At 33.3% G+C, this 18,541-nt stretch overlaps 1 protein-coding gene across 2 annotated transcripts in view; it reads right to left on the bottom strand.

The window, feature by feature from the left end:
• Positions 1-18,541, bottom strand: part of LOC150094680 (sialin-like) — a 143,780-nt gene that overhangs the window by 61,910 nt on the left and 63,329 nt on the right. For both annotated transcript variants that reach the window (XM_090411368.1, XM_090411367.1), the window contains exon 7: positions 7,279-7,409. In XM_090411368.1, coding sequence (XP_090267494.1) covers positions 7,279-7,409 — 131 coding nt within the window. The remainder of the gene's footprint in view (positions 1-7,278; positions 7,410-18,541) is intronic.

The following is an 18,541-nucleotide window of genomic DNA, read 5'->3' as shown; positions in this document are numbered from 1 at the left end:
TCTTCTTTTTCACTTCTTCCAACAACTCTTTCTCATGACATGAATTACCTTTAGGCTAATAATCTTTCCCATAAGCTCAATGTTTTCTTTTTTATTATTATTATTATTTTTTTAGTAGGCTTCTGAAGGCCTTTTAGGCTTTCAACCAAATGTAAATAAATCACTATTCTAAACTTTATTAAATAAGTTTACATATGTGAAATTTATAATGCAGCATGCATGCATGCATTCAGTTTCATTTCAGAAGCCTCTTAAACTAACCACAGCTTTCTAATTCTTTAGTAGTAGTTCTCCAAATATATTTTTCTTTCAGTTTTGTAAAAATATCCAATATGTTACATTTAATTATAATTCTAGATATAGAAGAGTTCATGACTGTGAAGTGGTCTGCACTTATTATTTATATGGGTACTCCATGAGGTCAGAAGACTTATCACAGGAGATCCACACTATCTTTTAACATAATACTTATCATATATCTCCTTAAATTTATTCACTGATGGGGTGCTAACAACCATCTCTGCCAATCCATTCCAATCATTCACCACTCTCCAAGTAAAGAACCTAGTCTGTACATGCTTACTTGGAAAACCCCCTTTTTCCTTACTTGGAAAACCCCCTTGTTTTCCCCCCTACTCCCCATGTATTAAAAAATTTCTTTTGTGCCAATTTTATAGAATCCCTTTAGTAACTTAAGTTTCTATCATATCCCCTATCACTGAAAATATAAATAACTAGTAAGAATTTTGTTTAAATCAAGTTATCAACCTGATGAAAGTAATGAAGAGTGGCTTATTCAATGTTAAATCCAAGGTTAAAGGTTAATTATCTGATTACATAATACAACTTCTAGAACTGTAAATTTATAAACTGCATACTCATTTACACAATTGCAAATCATAATGCAAACAATATTAAAAAAATAAGATTATAAAATTATAATAAAATTATCTAAAAAAATTAAATCTTCACTATACAATGGGTTTCAAGAACAAAATTTCAATGCAAGTTTAAGGTTCACTTCAGCATGAAGAGTTATGATATAAATTCAACTTTATTTACAGTAACTTTAGTCTTCCTTTATTCCTATTATTAGAATCAGTTTATGAGATCTAAACATTAATTTATAAAGAAAAGAAAAGGAAAAGAAGCCAAGTGTTAAATATCTCCATACCATGTTGGCACCACACAAACTTGCAGCCCTTTTCCATTCACCTAAGGACAAATTCCATCCCTTATATAATATCCAGGAGTACATAGTGTCTTGTGCCTCTTACTTGACAGATAGAAAGATCTGTTAACATCCTGCTTGGAGAATATAAGAAATACATCTGCTACCATCATTACAGCAAGTCAGCACTGGCTGGCCACATTTTGGATCCCCTCAAGATTGGATCAAAGTGAAGAAAACTACAGTACTACACAAGTCACTACAAGTTGGGGAGACTATTTTTGGAGTCAGCAACAACAACGAATCACTCTCTTAACTTAAAACAAGCATGACTGCATTCAGTAATAACATCTCCAACCTAACCAGTTGTAAATTTTTTTATCCAACATTACATGGCACAAATCAGGATGTTAGTTCTTTTTCTTGTATCTGTTATTTTGAATTGATGGTACACTACTACTTGACAGAATTTTGCCTATATTGTAAAAAGTTGTGCTCTAAGAATGCTGGTTTGAAAACAAGTGAAATATTAGTAGCTTAATAATTATTTTAATTTCTTCTTGTTGTGTTTAAAACTACTAAAATGAAGAAAACACGCCAACACCTTAGCCTATCTACACATTTAAAAAAGAACTTTGGTAATATCCAGTTTGCCCAATGAGAAGATTCCTATTCTTAGTGGCACAGACAGTTACCTCTGGCTCTTCCCAACACAACTACCATATCTACAGTTTTTTCTGTCTCCAAAAAACTTCACATCCTATATGTATAGATGGACTTGGGTATTGTTCGTTATTCATATACTTCGTGGTATAAAGAACACCAGAAGAAGAAACAGTAATTAGTTAATTTATTCAACTTGCTAATATTTGACTGTTTTTTTTTTATTTTTTTTTATCAGCATCATCAGAGCACAAATTACATTGCAGTGACACATGGCTCTCTATTACTGTTATGGAACCAATGTCCTAAAGGTGCCATCTAGGGATCATATACCATTGAAGTTAATTTAGAAAAGTTCATGTTATTGTGGTCTTAAGAATGACTGTCTCTCAGATCTTTGGAAAATTAATACTTGCTCTGGATATTCCATTACATAGGATTAAATGGAAGACAACTGTGCTATGCAAAATATGCTATACTATTTTTAGAATCAGCATCATCTATGGAGCCCTTCCCTAACCTTAAAGTATGGCTACATTAATTTGCTAAAGATCTAGGAGACAGTCAGTCTGAGACCATTAATTTGCTACGGCTACATTAATTTGCTAAAGATCTAGGAGACAGTCAGTCTGAGACCACAACAGCATGTACTTCTCTGAATTAATTTTGCTGTTATCCAACCCCCAAGGGCACCTTATTAGGACATCAGTTCCATTTCAGTTACAAATTGATGTTTTTCAATCATAATAACCAAAATGAGGTCACCACAGTTGTATTTTGTTCTCTGATGATGCTGGTTAGCAAACAAGCAAAATATTTGCTACTTCTATAAGTGAATTAATGACTGTGTCTTCTGGTGTTGCTGTTTATACCATAAAGCATTGTTATGAACTTGGCATCCTTGTCTGCTTGAGGCACAATTTTCACCTGTCCAAATCTCAAATTTGCACAAATTTAGAATGTTGCTATCACATTTGGGATGGCACACATGCTTCTCCCATTCCTGTTTCATTACATCTATATCTGATTTTCTGGAAGTATTCTTCGAAGATTACAACCTCCTGTTCTTCAAAAAGAATATCAATAGATACCCTCCCTTTATCTTCCTTAATATCTGTTGATACTTCACATTAATTTTCTATACAATTTCTTTAAATTCTCGTGTGAGACTGACATTTAAAAAGAAACCCAAGTCTTTAACCTCAACTAGCTGGTGCTTACCTCTTGTGAAGAAAACTGCTATGTATTGCTTCTATTATTTTTGAAAATAAAAAACAAGTATTCTGATTAAGCATCCAGAATTAGTACTGAGAAATTCTAATGCTGCTTGTTTTTACTGCAACTCATTAGAATGAAAAAAAAAAAAAAAACACTGTTTGAAAAGAAACTAATTCAATGAATATTACAAATGAGTTTTAATCTGAATTACAACAATTAGATTTCCTATCTAAAATCCCTCAAATTCATTAAACAAAATCAGAATCTGATCTGAATATTAATTCCTTCAAATTATTAAATATAACAAACATCATTCATCTCATTTAATACTTTTGGGTTTCCAGCAGAACCCTCATTTTGAAGAAACAGAGCTGAAATGTTGCACCAGAATATATCTGACAGATCAGTTTTAAAAGTTATTGAAGTCTACAAGAACTAGATTTTTATCCCATAGAGCAGTGAGACAATGATTTTACTGTTGAACTGGTCTGAATGAGTTTAAGAGAAGATAACCATTTCTTTCATTTCTAGTAATAACAATATATATTATATGGTAATAAACTTAGTAACATAAAACAAGAGTTTCTAAAAATCTCTTGTTTTCATGTAATAATCACATCACCTTGGGGATTATCTTGGGATTCCAAAGGTTTGAGAGGCCATAGTTTTAAAACCTTCATTTAATTTTTTTTAATTTAATTGTAAATTATGTTCTCATCTAAATTATAATTACTAGATAACTTAAACAAAAAACTTTATAGTTATTTAATTGCAGTTTAATGATTTTTTAATGTTTTTATTTTTGTTATTTTTTGTAAGAGACTTGCTAAACTAACTAAACACAAGTTCTAAGAAGACTTTGGTAAGAATATAGAAAATAAATATCAGGAAGATGGCAAAATATTCTGGAGGCTATCAAAAAATTAGAAATGAAGGAAAAAGTACAGTAAAAGGAATGAGAAGTGATAAAGATGGCATGTAAACTGAAGATAAACAATATTCTTCATGTTTGGAGTAATTACTTTGAAAGAGTACTAAATGAAGCAAGCAAGCAAGCAGTGTAAGCATGATAGTAGAAAACTCCCAACAGGCATGCAGTCAGGAATACATGTCCATACTTGAAGTAGAAAAAGTCATCATCAAAAATCTAAATATGGAAAGGCAGATGGAGCATATGAAATACAGCCAGAAATGCTCAAATATGGAGGTATAAAACTTTTACAGTGGCTGGAGTGCATAATTCAGAAGGCCGGTCAGGGTTGAATTCCAGATGAATGGAGCAGAGCTCTCATAGCACCATCTATAAAAAGGGAAATACAACTGACTGTGACAATTACAGATGTATTTCCCTACTGAGTGTTTCTGGTAAGATTTATGCAAGTATACTTGAGAAACGGCTAAGAAAAATTGTGGTAGGGAAGCTTAGTGAAGAACAGGCTGGATTCAGGGTCAAATAGAGGTTGTCAGGATCAGGATTTTCACTTTAAGTCAAATAGTCTCTATTTAAACTGTAAGTCAGCAGTTAGAATGGAAGGTTACGGTATAGGAAGATGGTTTGATGGTAAATCAAGTGTAAGACAAGGATACATCTTGACAGATATATCCTTGTCTTACATTATAAAAGATCACATTATAAAAGAAAGTGGTATTAAATCTGATATCAAAATTGGTGATGTTAATCTTAGCTGTTTACTTTATGCAAATGTTATACTTCTGAATAAATCTATACAAGTCTGCAAGATTGTCTGACTAAATGGAATAACTGTTGTAATAATTTGGTATGAGATCAGCAATAATAAGACAAAGACAATGAAAATAGGAAGAAACATTGAAAACATCAACTGTATCCTGAATGGGGAACCTATAGAACAAGTAAAACATTTCAGCTATTTAGGCACAATTTTTAGTGAAGATGGTAAATTAAATATGGAAATAGACAACGGAATTAGTAAAGCTAGTATGGTAGGAAGTCAGCTGAATAGATTTATATGGAATAAGAAAGAAATTGGTTAAAACACTAAATCAACTATATACAAGACAGTGTTCAAACCAATTTTAACTTATGGGTCTGAGAGCTGACTTAGAAATAAAAAACTATCAGACTAGAGACCTCTGAGAGAGATTAGGGAAGTGTATAGATGGCATCAATGACAGCATCATATTAAAAATGAGAATATTAGGAAGGATCTCAGCATTGTTAGTATTAAGGAATGTGTTAGCAGAGATAATCTCAGATGGTACAGTCACTGAAACAGAATGGGAGTGGAAACATTAGCAAAGCAAGTGTTCTTTGCCAGGTTGGCAGGAAAAAAACCCAGAGGAATCCCAAGACGTGGATAGATTGACACAGTAAAAAGTCTTAAAAGACAGAAATATAAGATTTGATAATATTGGAGTCTTGACAGATAAGATTAATTTAGATGAAAATTATTCATCGTAAGTTAGTAATGGTGTAACTTTTTCACATAGCACCATCATAATTATTCTGTACATACCCTGAGGATACATATCATGAATTTCATGATGATGTAAGAGACCAATGTAAAGAGATCTAGTTCATTCATCATGTAATGGTTCACAGAACTTCATCTAATATAGGGTGCTTACATCTCCCCCCCTTTTTTTTCTGATTTTAATCAATTAGGCCATGAAATAAATATTGATAAACATAAAAATTGAACCAAGCATTGCAAAATAAAGGTTTTGTCTCCAGTTAAAAATAAATAAATGCATAAATAAAATTTAAAAAATTAATACAGGCACTTGGAAATAAGTGAAAACTTATTTCCAAGTGTTTTTTATGTTCTTCTACTCTACATGAAAGTTAACTTTCATGTAGAGTAGAACATAAAAAGACGACATAAAACAAGAATCAAGTCAAGAGCACTATTTTGAATAATAGAGAGGCCAAGACACACAAAAAACTATTATGTCCATAAAAAAAAAAGATCAAGATTCTTTTTCCTTTCTTTCTAGCCAAAAGATTAATGAAATTATCTCATTTCAAATAGAAAAATTGATATGAAGATACAAATATAGAATGCTATTCTCTGGAAAAGACTATCTATATGACATCAGCATTTTATTTACAGAAATTTAACACACCTGAATGATGAATACTGCTCAATTCAATGACTATAAAAATCACTAAACATCTTTGTTTTATCGATGAAAACTACGGGGGATACGAGGGGGATATGTTCCAAGACACTCCGCAGATACCTGAAACCATGGGCAGTACCAAACCCTATATATACACTATGTTTTTTTCTATACATACATACCCATAATAAAATTTAATTTATAAATTAGGCACAGTAAGAGATTAACAACAATAACTAATAATAATATAGAATAATTATAATATCATAATGTAATAAAGTTATCAGAATGTGAATGGAATCTTAGCAACCTCAACACACTTTTTTTTTTATGATTTATTTATTATTTTATAAACGTGAGAATTTTCATCTTTTTCACTTAAAAGGAAGCACTTGAAGGCTTCTCTTTGGCATATTCAAATTGCCAGCATCACTACTCTTGCACTTTGAGGCCATTAATAAGTAAAATAAGGGTTACTTGAACACAAGTACTGCGACACCGCAGCAGCCGATCTGATAACCGAAAACTACTCAGAACGGCTTGCAATACCAGATATTCCTGATTTCTGAAAGGCTGCAATTTGCATGTAGCTTTCTCCACTTTTGCACTGAGTTGCCCTGGTATTGGACTACCTCTGGGATCAGCTGAATTGTCTATTACTAAAAGAAAAAGCTATATGGCTTCATTTCAGCAATGTAAAATTACATAGGCAAATTGGATATTATTATAGATCCAACATTATTTCAAAGACAAATATTTGTAGAAACTATGAAAGTTTCGTAAGTTGGCCTGAGAGCTTGCGAGAATACAATCATTGGCATCCCCGAGTTGCTTTAGCTACTTAAGTCAAGTAGGTAGTGCAACTCAGGGATGCCGATGATTGTATTCTTGTAAGCTCTCAGGTCAACTTATGAAACTTTCATAGTTTCTACAAATATTCGGCTTTGAAATAATGTTGGGTATAATATCCATTTTGCCGACATAATTATAAATAGTTTATTTCTGGAATTTTCCATTTAATATTTTTGGACCAGGGTTGACCACGGATAGTGAACCCATGGATAAGGGGGGAACTAACGTATATGCTGTCAATCTAATATTAACAATCAATATAAAAACCAGACCTTCTTTGATTTATCTAGATGTCGATTGCACTGAATGTAACTCAATTCTTTTGCAGTTATTCTTGGATGTTCTTCAGGAGAGTTACTAACCAGTTGTATCCACAAAAGAAACCATAAACATCCCAGAGTACCTATATACATAATTTCAATATTTTAAAACATTTACAGATCATGCTTAGCTCTTTTTACAATCTTACCATATATATACTTTTAATTCTTTTTAATGCATATTAATATGGTGAACAAATTTCAAAATTTTCAACTAGGAATTGATACTATACATATCAAAAATCACATATTTCATTGATATCATAGATTGGTAATGCAGCTTGATGTCAGAAGGTATGACAGAGTTTATCAGTTAAACATCCTACAATGAACTGTGCCAAATATATCTTCACAATGTGCTATCACGAATCATGACAGCAACTTTTAAGCCATGTATTATGCAAGTCATATATTACTTTTATTATAAAAATCTTCTTTCTTATCTATTGAATGATGGGTTGAATCCTATGAATAAATCTTTGCTATCTAGTTCTATCTCTGGCCATTTCTGTCATCTCTCTGAAGTTCAATAACTATGACCTTTCCTTCAAAGACTGCAGCCAAGTTCTTTTTGGTCTGCCTCTTGTTGTCTTCTTTCAATGATTCCATTCAAGATTATATTTGATAATCTTTGAAAGGGCATTCTCTGGAGTGTCCAAACCATCTTAATTTTAAGAATAATAGCTATGATATCTTCAGCATAGTTTTATTCGTGTTTGACTTGCCCATTTGTTTGTGTGCTGACCAGTAAGTCTTATTTATTTTTCTTAAGCATAATCCCATATTTGTATATTTGTTGTATAATGAAACTTGTGGAGCATTCATGACTAAACATACATACTCATATTTACTCATTAAAAAATCTTATTACTGTGGTTATGTGTGTATGTTTAGTCATATTTGCATATTTGTATCTACATCTCAGTTTATTTTATTAATTTATTTAATAATAATTTATTCACCAATTTATTCATATTAGACCATCCTTTGTTAAGTCTGTATTTTACTGTTTATGTTGTTGAGGTTGGGAATAATGAGACTACTAAGATATGTAAATTGTTTTACTAGTTCAAATATATTATTATTTAAGTTTATTGAAATTTTTTCCTTATCTCTTCCTATTTTCATTTTTTTAATTTTGTTTAGATTGATTTTCATTCCAAAAGTTTTGCACTCTTCATTTAAAAATTTTATTGTTTTTTCTAACTGTACTTCATATTCAGCAAGAATAATAATATCATCTGCATATTTAATGTGGCATATTCATGCCATTTATTTGTAGGCCTGGTTCTTCAGCTATGGATTTGATATTTGCATATGTGTCTTGTGTTCTACATAACCCAGTGAACTGCAACAGAAACAAAAACAAATTCTGATGCACTGTCCTATCCTCCATCAACAGTAAGAGAACACTACACAGAGCACCAGTGTCACCTTCTGTACACATGAATGTCCTTGTTTGAGGTCATTTCATTCCCAGTCTTTGCTGAGTATCTTCAAAGTGCTTCTGATAATGCTAGCTTGAGATGGTGAACCATATTTAATTTAGTTATTAAATAATTTATTTTCATTCCAGTTCTATCTAGTTGTTATTCAAGAATCTTCAACATTAATCACTACAATAGCTATGAAAATGTGAATATGGAAAAACAATCCAAAGTAGTGAATTCCGGTATGCTACTAGTAGTCATTCTACTTATCTTTGATTCAGAATCTGCACACATCACTTTCTGATATTTGCTAATACAAGCAGGTATCACTTTCTGATACCTGCTGGTCAGCAAGTCATTCATTACTACGGAACTATTATAATAGAGTTCTGTAATAAATAACAGCAGAGTTCAGTAAGACATAGAAGCATCACCATATAATCGTTACTTTGCCCAATCCTGCCATCATCCTATTATAGAACTGTAATATAATAAAGTCCTATATTAGGCCATGGAGAACACCATGATTCCTCTATTTGGTTTGGTTTTGAATTTAGAAGTGAAAGGACAAATAAGGCATACTGCACGAATACAGTTCACAATGTAATGAAATATAATAAATACAATGAGCATAAATAGGTATAAAAATCAGTGTATGTTCTATCACAAATTCAAGAAAATGTATAAAAACAAGAGAAAAAAAATTCATTAAAATACACACAAAAAATACCAAGTGTTAAAAGTGTAAGCTGAACTAATAAACTAATATATACAATATGTACATAATCTATATGAGATGATAAACATTAATGCTCTGTAAAAATTTAAAACTGAAATAATACTAAATGACCCTGATAAAATCTGCCTTAGTTTATAGAGCTCAGACAGATTATGAATATGACTAGGCTCGTAACAAAATGAGGGCAATCAATTAAAATGTGAATGATGTTTATTACGGTACTGCACAATTTGCACAGGCATGCCATCGTCATCCCTCAACATGAATGAACACATAAGATGACTATGACCTACACGGAGCTGAGCAAAAACAACTTCCTCTTTATCTTCCTATTTATCCTCAGTGGACCACAAGTTTGAAAGTGCTGGATCTGATAACAGCATCAGAAGATATATCCGCAACCTAGGCAGGCACTCTATCTCCAACTGGGGAGAGTGACCATACAGTCTTGTTCTGGGAAGTTGCTAAACATATGAAATTTTCTTTCAAAAAAAAAAAAGGTTCATGTTGAACTATACAACTGGTAATTATGACACACTTATGATACATCTTAGTGGAGTGCCATGGCTTGATAATTTACAAGAAAAGCCATGGCACTCCTCCAAAATGTCTCAGATAGCATTCCCAAGGTCAGGAGGATAAACCAAACGGGGAGTAGAGATATAAAGCAAGAGCTGCAAAAAGAAGAAAACACTTTGGAAGGTATATAGAGGAAAAAGTATCAGCATATTCACAAACTGTAGAGTGCAAGAAAGAAGAGTGACCTATGGTAAGAAAAGCCAAATCAGATTATGAGAGAAAATTAGCTAAGCAGGCTAAAGTAAATCCAAAAGTTTTTTTTTTGTTACGTAGCAAGTAAGAGGAAAAATGACTATGGCAGGATGACTTTAATCAATGCTGATGGTAGGAAGGTGACAGTGGAAAAAGAAATAGTTGAATTGCTGAATGAATATTTTCATAGAAGATGTATCATCCAGGTAAAGATCATGCAGTTGCTGACATGAGAGAGATATGCCAAAATTGAGATAAATGAACAGAAGGTTTTCGGCATGTTGAAAAATATCAATGTGAATACAGCAGTGAGATTGGATGACATGCCAGCCCTTGTATGTACTGTGTGAATCAGATGCACATGGTATCTGATTAGTTGACATTGTTAGATCTAAAATAGGTGACCTCATTTTACATGACGTCACCATTCCAGAATCTAACAGTAAACATAAAATAAATAAGCATACTTATCTTTTAGCACAGTATAACTATGTTTTTTTTGTAAACAACATCTTGTATATTAAACTTTGAATTATGTGAATTAAAATTAATGTATCTGGTGTCAAGTATAAATGTAAGTCAGCAAAAAGGGGCAGTTATAAGAGAAATTATTAGTGATTTTCAACAACTACAGTATACAGGAAACCAACATTCACAGGTCGTTATATTCTTAAAGAATCAGCCCATCATCCATGTCAAAAAACAGGAATTATAAAATACCTCATCAGAAGAGCCAAAACGAATTGTTCTACTTTTGATTATCTACAGAAAGAACTTTCTACTATCCAACAACACATGAAACTCAATGGCTTTTCTGAAAAAAGTACTCAACGTCTTCTCAATTCTTATAATCCTCCACAAAACAACAAAGTTTCAATACGTCGAGTGCCTATTCCTTATATCTCCGGTATTTCAGAACCTATCGCAAGAATTTTAAAGAAATATGATTTAACAACTACGTATTCACCTATTAACAAATTGTCTTCTCATTTTCCTTCTCCTAAAGACAAACGCTCAACTTTATCTCTTCCTGGAGTTTATCAAATTCCGTGCAACTGTGATCTCTCTTATTTTGGACAAACTGGACATTCTCTTGAAAAAAGAATCCAAGAACATCAATCATCCATTCTTCACAACAAACCTGAAAAGTCTGGATTGGCTCAACATGGGATTGAAACTGACCAGAGCATCCTTTGGTCCAGGACTTGCCTCTTACATAGATCCTGTTATAGGTTCGAACGTTTGTTCAAGGAAAGCGTGGAGGCCTTGCTCCATCGCCCCAACCTGAATCGTAATGACTGTATATCTATATCAAAAATCTGGGAAAGTCTAACCAAGATTACTCATTAATTATTTTTTTTTTTTTTTTTTTTTAATGGCAAATTCAATCATGTTTTTACTTCAAAATATTCTGTTTCATACTTAGTGATATAACATCACACGCCGTGTTCTAATTTTAACTATCTATTGTTAGTATTCTAGCTTGTATTTTTTAAACTGTTCTTGTAATACCATTGACGATGGTCTGCTATTTCCAGACCGAAATATTTGGTTAAATAAATATCTTTCTTGTGATTACGTGATTATATCATTCAGTCTTATGTCGCAAGTATCCTTGAAACAACAGAAACCGATAAAGATTAGATAAGTACTTTCGCATGTTCTAGCCCTTTTTTGAGAATTGACTAACAGTGCAAAAAGAGTATCTTAAACTTGTAATAGAAGGAAGTGTGAAGAATTGAGATTTCTGTAAAAGACTCTATACCTCTTGAAATGAACTTTAAGAACTTTCAGTTAGAGATTTTATCGTGATTCATTCGAGAAAGATTATCAATGTGCTAAATGCCTAAAGTGACCAATTGAGTTGTAGATAAGAATGTAAAAATAAGTTGAAATATTTAATTTGTTAACATTTAGAAATCAATGCTTAATTATTTTAAGGAACGAGAGAGTGAGAGAAAAGTAGAAGCTTAACTTAGAATTAATAATTGTCTTGTTTTTGTATTGCATTTCATAATGAGTTCATTAAATTTACTTGATACTTTACATGTCTGTATTTCTGATCATGCTGACTGACCCTGACCCTTCATAAAATATGAACCTGTGATTGTACGTGTGCACGGGGATATCCCAATTAAGAGTAGTAGGGCACGACTGCAATAAACTAGGAAACCTAAGGCTTCTGAATTTTAGCTAAGATTATTAGTAGCACCTGATATCCTATGACTATTCTTAGGCTGAGTTCAACTCTACCCTTAAGGCCCAGGCTGGTGCAGTAAATAAATTTGCCTGAGTGAATAGGATAGCTCATAGTATTCAGGGAACAGGTATTTCTGGCGGCCCTTAGAAAGTTAAATTACGTAAGGAATAAAAATAAAATGAATAAAGAATAGTATGATAGAACAAAGGCGCAGACCCGACGATAAGTATATAATAAGAGAAGGATTGTAAAGATTTGATAACATTAACACTAAGACATGATAAAAGTTAAAATTAAAATAAGAATAAGATAATAAAAGAATAAAAAGGAAACATAACGATAAAATAATAGCAATAAAACAGCCTACATAACAACATCAAGACAGAAGTAACAAATTACAGACAAGTATTAAATTATCAGAAGTGGTTGTTAAAGAATTTCAAAAGTTGGTTAAAGGTAAAATCTAACAGCAGGTGAACAGGGATACGATACTCTATAGTGGTCAGCGTGGCTTTGTAAACAGTAGGTGCTGTCTTAGTAATTTATTCACATTTTATAATAAAGTGACAGCAGAATTATTTAGGAAATGGCTACACCATGATGTTCCTGGACATCTGATGGGATACCACATGGAAAACTATAACAAAAGTTGGAGCAAATGGAAATGGATACGAAGTTTGTTGGATAGAGGGTGTCTGACAGAGAGCCACCATAGAGAAGTATATCGTGGAGTAGAATCTAGGTGAATGAGGATCACCAACAGTGGTGAGCTATAAGGGGCTTGCACGAGCCTTTGTTAAATTTTTCTCAAATTTGCGAGTCCCTTGTTCTTCCTTGTTTAATAATCTTGTAGAACTAGAAAATACCACTGCAAAATGTATACATGCTACTATAACTGCTACTTTAAATTCATATGAATTTTCTGATAACTATTTAAAAAATCATCTCATTGCATTTTGTTCTGATGGAGCTAGTGTAATATTAGGAAACAAATCAGGTGTTGCAATCAAACTTCTACAAAAATTCCCAACATTGTGATTTAGCATTGTGTAGCGCATCGTTTACACTTAGCATTAGACAATTCGATAAAAAAACATTAAAGAAATAAATCATTTTGAAAAATTTATGGATAAATTATATGCTTTTTATCATTAATCATCAAAAAAATCAACGAGAATTAAATACGATTGCAAAAGACCTTGGTATCGAAATTTTAAAGATCGGCCATGTTTTGGACCATGATGGGCAGCTTGCAGTTTACGAACGGCCCTTGCTGTGTGGAGAAATTACCCAGCTTTATGCAAGCATTTTGCATCAAACGATAAATATAAAGACTTTTTAAACCGACTTCTCAATTTGGAATTTTTAAAAGATCTAGCATTAATGATTGATATCCTACAGGAATTATCATATCTGTCAGAAGTATTATAAGTATTATAAGAAAAAAAAAAAAGGGGCTAAGTTAGCCCCTTTTTTTTTTCTTTTTTTTTTTGCTCGACGATGCGAGCCCTTTGTTAAAATTTCCATAGCTCACCACTGGTTACCAGTGCATCAGTATCTCAGGGTTCTGTACTAGGCCATCACTCTTTAACTTGTATATCAATGATATAGGGATGTTTTTTGGGGGGAGGGGGGGTTCAATTGTTTGCTGATAATGCAAACCTGGGAAAGGCCATAGTTATAAAAGTGATGATGATGAAGGGTACATGATACAGGATGATTTAAATAAACTGGCACTATGGGCAAGGATAATGATCCAATTTAATTTTGCAAATTATAAGATTATGTACTGTGGGTTGAAAAGGTTACATACTATGTATCACACTGATGGCGAATGAACTGCATGAAACTGAAACGCCTAGTGACTTGAGGATAATGGGGAACAGAGAGTTGAAGTTCAGAGGCATATTGCAAAAGTTGGTAAATAGCTCAAAGGATCTTGAATGTTGAAAAACAAGCTTACAAATAAAGATAGGGAAGTTATTATAACTCTTTATAAGGCTATGATTCAGCCACATCTTGGCTGCCCTGCACAGGTTTGGCAATTTGAATTTCTTGGGATCAGGAGGTGGTAGAGAGGATTTACAGACAAATGACCAAGCTGGTGAAAGGCCTGTGAAATGCTCCCTATGAGGATAGGTTGAAGGTGTGTAGGTTACAAAGTCTAGTTGATAGGAAGAAGAGAGGGTACATGATAAAAACTTATAAGATATTAAAGGGGTTTAATAAACTGATGCAAAGGAAAATTTTCAATATATGACAAACAGTCACAGAACTATAGGTCATCTATGGAAGTTAAGTAAAGTGTGGTTAGTAAGCGTGTGCAAACTGGATTTTTTTACATGGAGAGTGGTGAATGAGTGGAATGAATTGCCAGAATTGCCAAGGCAGTGAATGAATTTAAGGGGAGGTTTGATAGGTTTTGTGTGTATGAAAGTTAGCATGAGTCTCCAGACTTCATGGAGATACTGTATAGTAATAATAATTGTCCTTGCATTGACTTGATTTGATGGAGCATGACATTGGCCTCTATTCCATAATACTGCCACTGGGATAAATGTTTGTCTTATTCTTATAATATGCCTGTAATCAGTGTAAGGGATAGGTCGATGGCAAAAGCTTCAGCAAAAAGCTGACCTAGCTGACATTGGGATTAAGGAAATGAGGCTGCTGAAGTATCAGCAGCCTCATTTCCTTAATCCCAATGTGGCTTGGATTCTTTATTTTCTGGACCTTGATGATGAACACCGGATTCATAATTCCTTTTGGCTTTGATGATTGATATGTCCTGCTTTGACTCGACAACATTTGAAAGCAATGAGGCTTTTTGTTGTTGTGGACTATCTGCAAAAGATACTCCAAGAATTCTTTTAAGCTTCTTTGGCTGCTGTGTAATCAATGTTCCATCACAGTTTAAAGAAAAGAGAAAACTGATTAGAAGCTTTAGGAATTGCAGTTGTGGCAGCACTTGTAATATACTGTCACATGATTTTCACATCGTCATTGATAGGAGATGAGCTAACTGCTAAGGAGGAGGAGGAGTTGAGCTAGTAACCTTACTAGATTTTCCATTGTGATATCTATAATGTAGTAAATTGTTGTCTATGCAAAAAAGTAGATATCACAGGGATAAAATTATTCTTGAATAAGCCTGCTATCAATTTCCCACTTGAATAACAGGAGGAGCAGACAGTTAAGTCAAAGGTAGTAAATGTTAGGAGGCAATAAAAGAAGTTTTGCTTCCTTTTTTCAAGAGAGAGAGAGAGAGAGAGAGAGATTGTTGTTATTGTCATGCATATTTTCAACAACTCTTCCTCTGATGTTAGTTCAGGCACTACCCAAAATGTAATGTCCATTTAAATCCTCCATTAGAAGTAAAGGGGATGGTAACTGCAATAAAACATCAAGATCATCCTGAGAGATATGTGCAGAAGGAGGTAAGTAGATGCAGCATGCGATTGTAAGAGGCTGAGGGTTGGATGGCAAATGCCTCTATATTTATATTAAATGGGACTTGTTTCAAAGGGGGGGGGGGTATCCACAGGGATGTCAAATCATCAGTGAGTAGGTCCATCCTTTGTCCTATTTTTATGAATAATAATGACTACATTTTGTAAAGCCGGATTGTCACTGGAGTTCAGATATGTTTCTGCAGACAGAAATTTAAATTAATTATTTAAATTAATTTAAATAATTAAATCCAATTAATTTTTATAAATTATTGGATTTTTATTTAAAAGAACCATTTTGGGAATATAATCAAGAGTGAGTCCCCATCATTTTTTTCTTATATATTCTTCAGAGAGACAGCGATCAGGGATGTTGTAATTGTGAGCAGGTGGGACTGCCAGGTTTTATTGTCGACACCAACATTTTTTTTTTTTTTTTTTACTATTGCCTTCTCAGCATAAGAGGGTTTATCACTAGATGATGATACTCTTGCAGTATACTGCTTCTTCATCTACTAATAACAGATGCTCTGTTTGGTTTTTATTTTTTGGATCTCCTTTTCATCCTTCTACCTATGACATGCTTGGGAGTATGCTGGGTGATCTCCCTCACAATTAGGGCATTTTGGTGTTATGCTTTTACGTTGTTCTGGTTTTTCCTCATTGTTTTAAAGTCATTAATGACATAATTTATGTTCTTACAGTTTTTGTTTGAGATGACCATACTTTTGACATTTAAAACAGTGCAAAAGGTTTCAGAAGTAGAGTCTAACTGGACAGTTCAGATATCCTGCTTTCGTAAGTGTTGATAGTTTAGGCTTGTTGAAAAGAGAAGGAAAAAAATATTTATTAAACTCACTAATATTTCTTTGGTTCTCTAACCAGCATCTGATAGGAGAAGAACTAAGGTCTTTTTTTTATTCTGAAGGTAAAGGGAAAAAAACTAGGGTCTTTTTATTGTGCGAAAAAAACAAACTGTACTCTGGAAGTACTACAAGTGACTAGGTTGTTACTGTTTGCGGAGGGTTGTTGAGATGCTTGAACATTACAAGATTTGTAATATGAGGACTGCTGGTGAATGCTATCATCATCAAATCTGTAAGGCTGTCAGTTCAGAAGGTGATTTATATAGATGATAGAGAGGGTGGGTGATATAACTGCACAGAGGAGCATTTGCATTAGTCAGAAAATTTGAAGAAAGAACTTCCTCCACCATTACATGCAGTGAAAAATTGGCTAAGAGAAAATTGGCAATCCAATTACAAAGGAATACAAGCAAGAAATAAGATTAGCAGTTGCTGAGAAGTCCATGATACTAAACTCTATTAAATGCCATGGAAATGTCAAATGCAACAGCATGAGTTTTTTCTCCAAACTTTTCTGTGCCTGTCATGAGGTAAGTGATGGAGCCAAGGAGATCTGCAATGCATCTGACCAGCAAAATCCATACTGGTGGTCACTGATTAGTGACAGTTCTCCAGGTGTTGAAGTTGACTATTGCTGACTTTCTGTATTATTTCAGCCAACACTGACGTTAGAGCAATAAGTTGAAAGTTCAGTAGTAAACATTTATTGCATGTTTTTGAAATTATCTGTGTGTGTGGGCTTGCTTCCATACTGTAAGGTGGATTACAGCTGAGTATAATATAGTGTGGCAATGATAGAGTAACAGAAGGTATGCAAATACAGTGTTCTAGGTAAAGGAGCAGGTGATTTTCTTAGTCATCAATAAAGATGATTTATGGTTTTAATGGTGCAAGGACAGCAAAAGTCATGCTGCACCATATCAAAGGTTAAGCAGTAGAAAAGGTAAGATAATCACAAACATTCATGCCCACAGCAGTCATCTATGCAGAAGTTCGATGTGAAGAATGGTGCAGAAGATCAGCTTTATCATTAGTTGATGCTGAAATACTGGATGAGAGGGAGAAATGAAAGAATAGATGGACAGAAGTCGAACCCGACAGCTTTTGCAAGGGACAGAAGACATTTAATTTTTTTTAATGTTTTCTACATTTGACATTTTCAAACCTAGACAGTTATTGATGTTTTTGTAAGTGGTGTGGACTTCAGTGTAGGCTATGAATGAAGCTGAAGTTTTTGTCTCAAACCATTTGTCATATGCTTTTTTTTTTATTTATTTTTATGTTGAACCACCCTAGCACAATTTTTGGAAAACCATGGCTTGGATACTGGGTGGGAACTCTGAACAGAGTGGAAAATGAAAGCCCTAATTCCATCATAGATAATTTCAGTAACAAGATCAAAACAAATATTTGGATCTGGAGGAGGACAGTAGTACGAGGGTGGTCTGAAAAGTTCTCAGCCTTGGCCATAGATGGCAACAATATCGGCAAGATTTTTTTTCTAAGTTGGCACATCTGTCATAAGCATCCATGTGAAATTGCAAGCCATTCTATCAAGTAGTTTTTTTTTTTTTTATACAGCTGTCGGAAGCTAAAGTGTTATCTGTATCCCTCAAAATGGATAAAATTGAGTACCGTGCAGTTATAAATTTCTTTGTAAAAGAATGTTTAACGCCAAAAGAAATTCATTCGAAGTTCATAAAAGTTTATGGGCACTCTTCCCCTTCATTTCTGACAAATAAGAAATGGACTGCTGAGTT

The sequence above is a fragment of the Typopeltis vanoorti genome, chromosome 21 (genome assembly GCF_054136105.1).
Source record: "Typopeltis vanoorti isolate ZY-2024b chromosome 21, IOZ_Tvanoo_1.0, whole genome shotgun sequence".
In the NCBI taxonomy this organism is placed as follows: Eukaryota; Metazoa; Arthropoda; class Arachnida; order Uropygi; family Thelyphonidae; genus Typopeltis; species Typopeltis vanoorti.
This window is presented reverse-complemented; position numbering and strand designations above follow the sequence as displayed.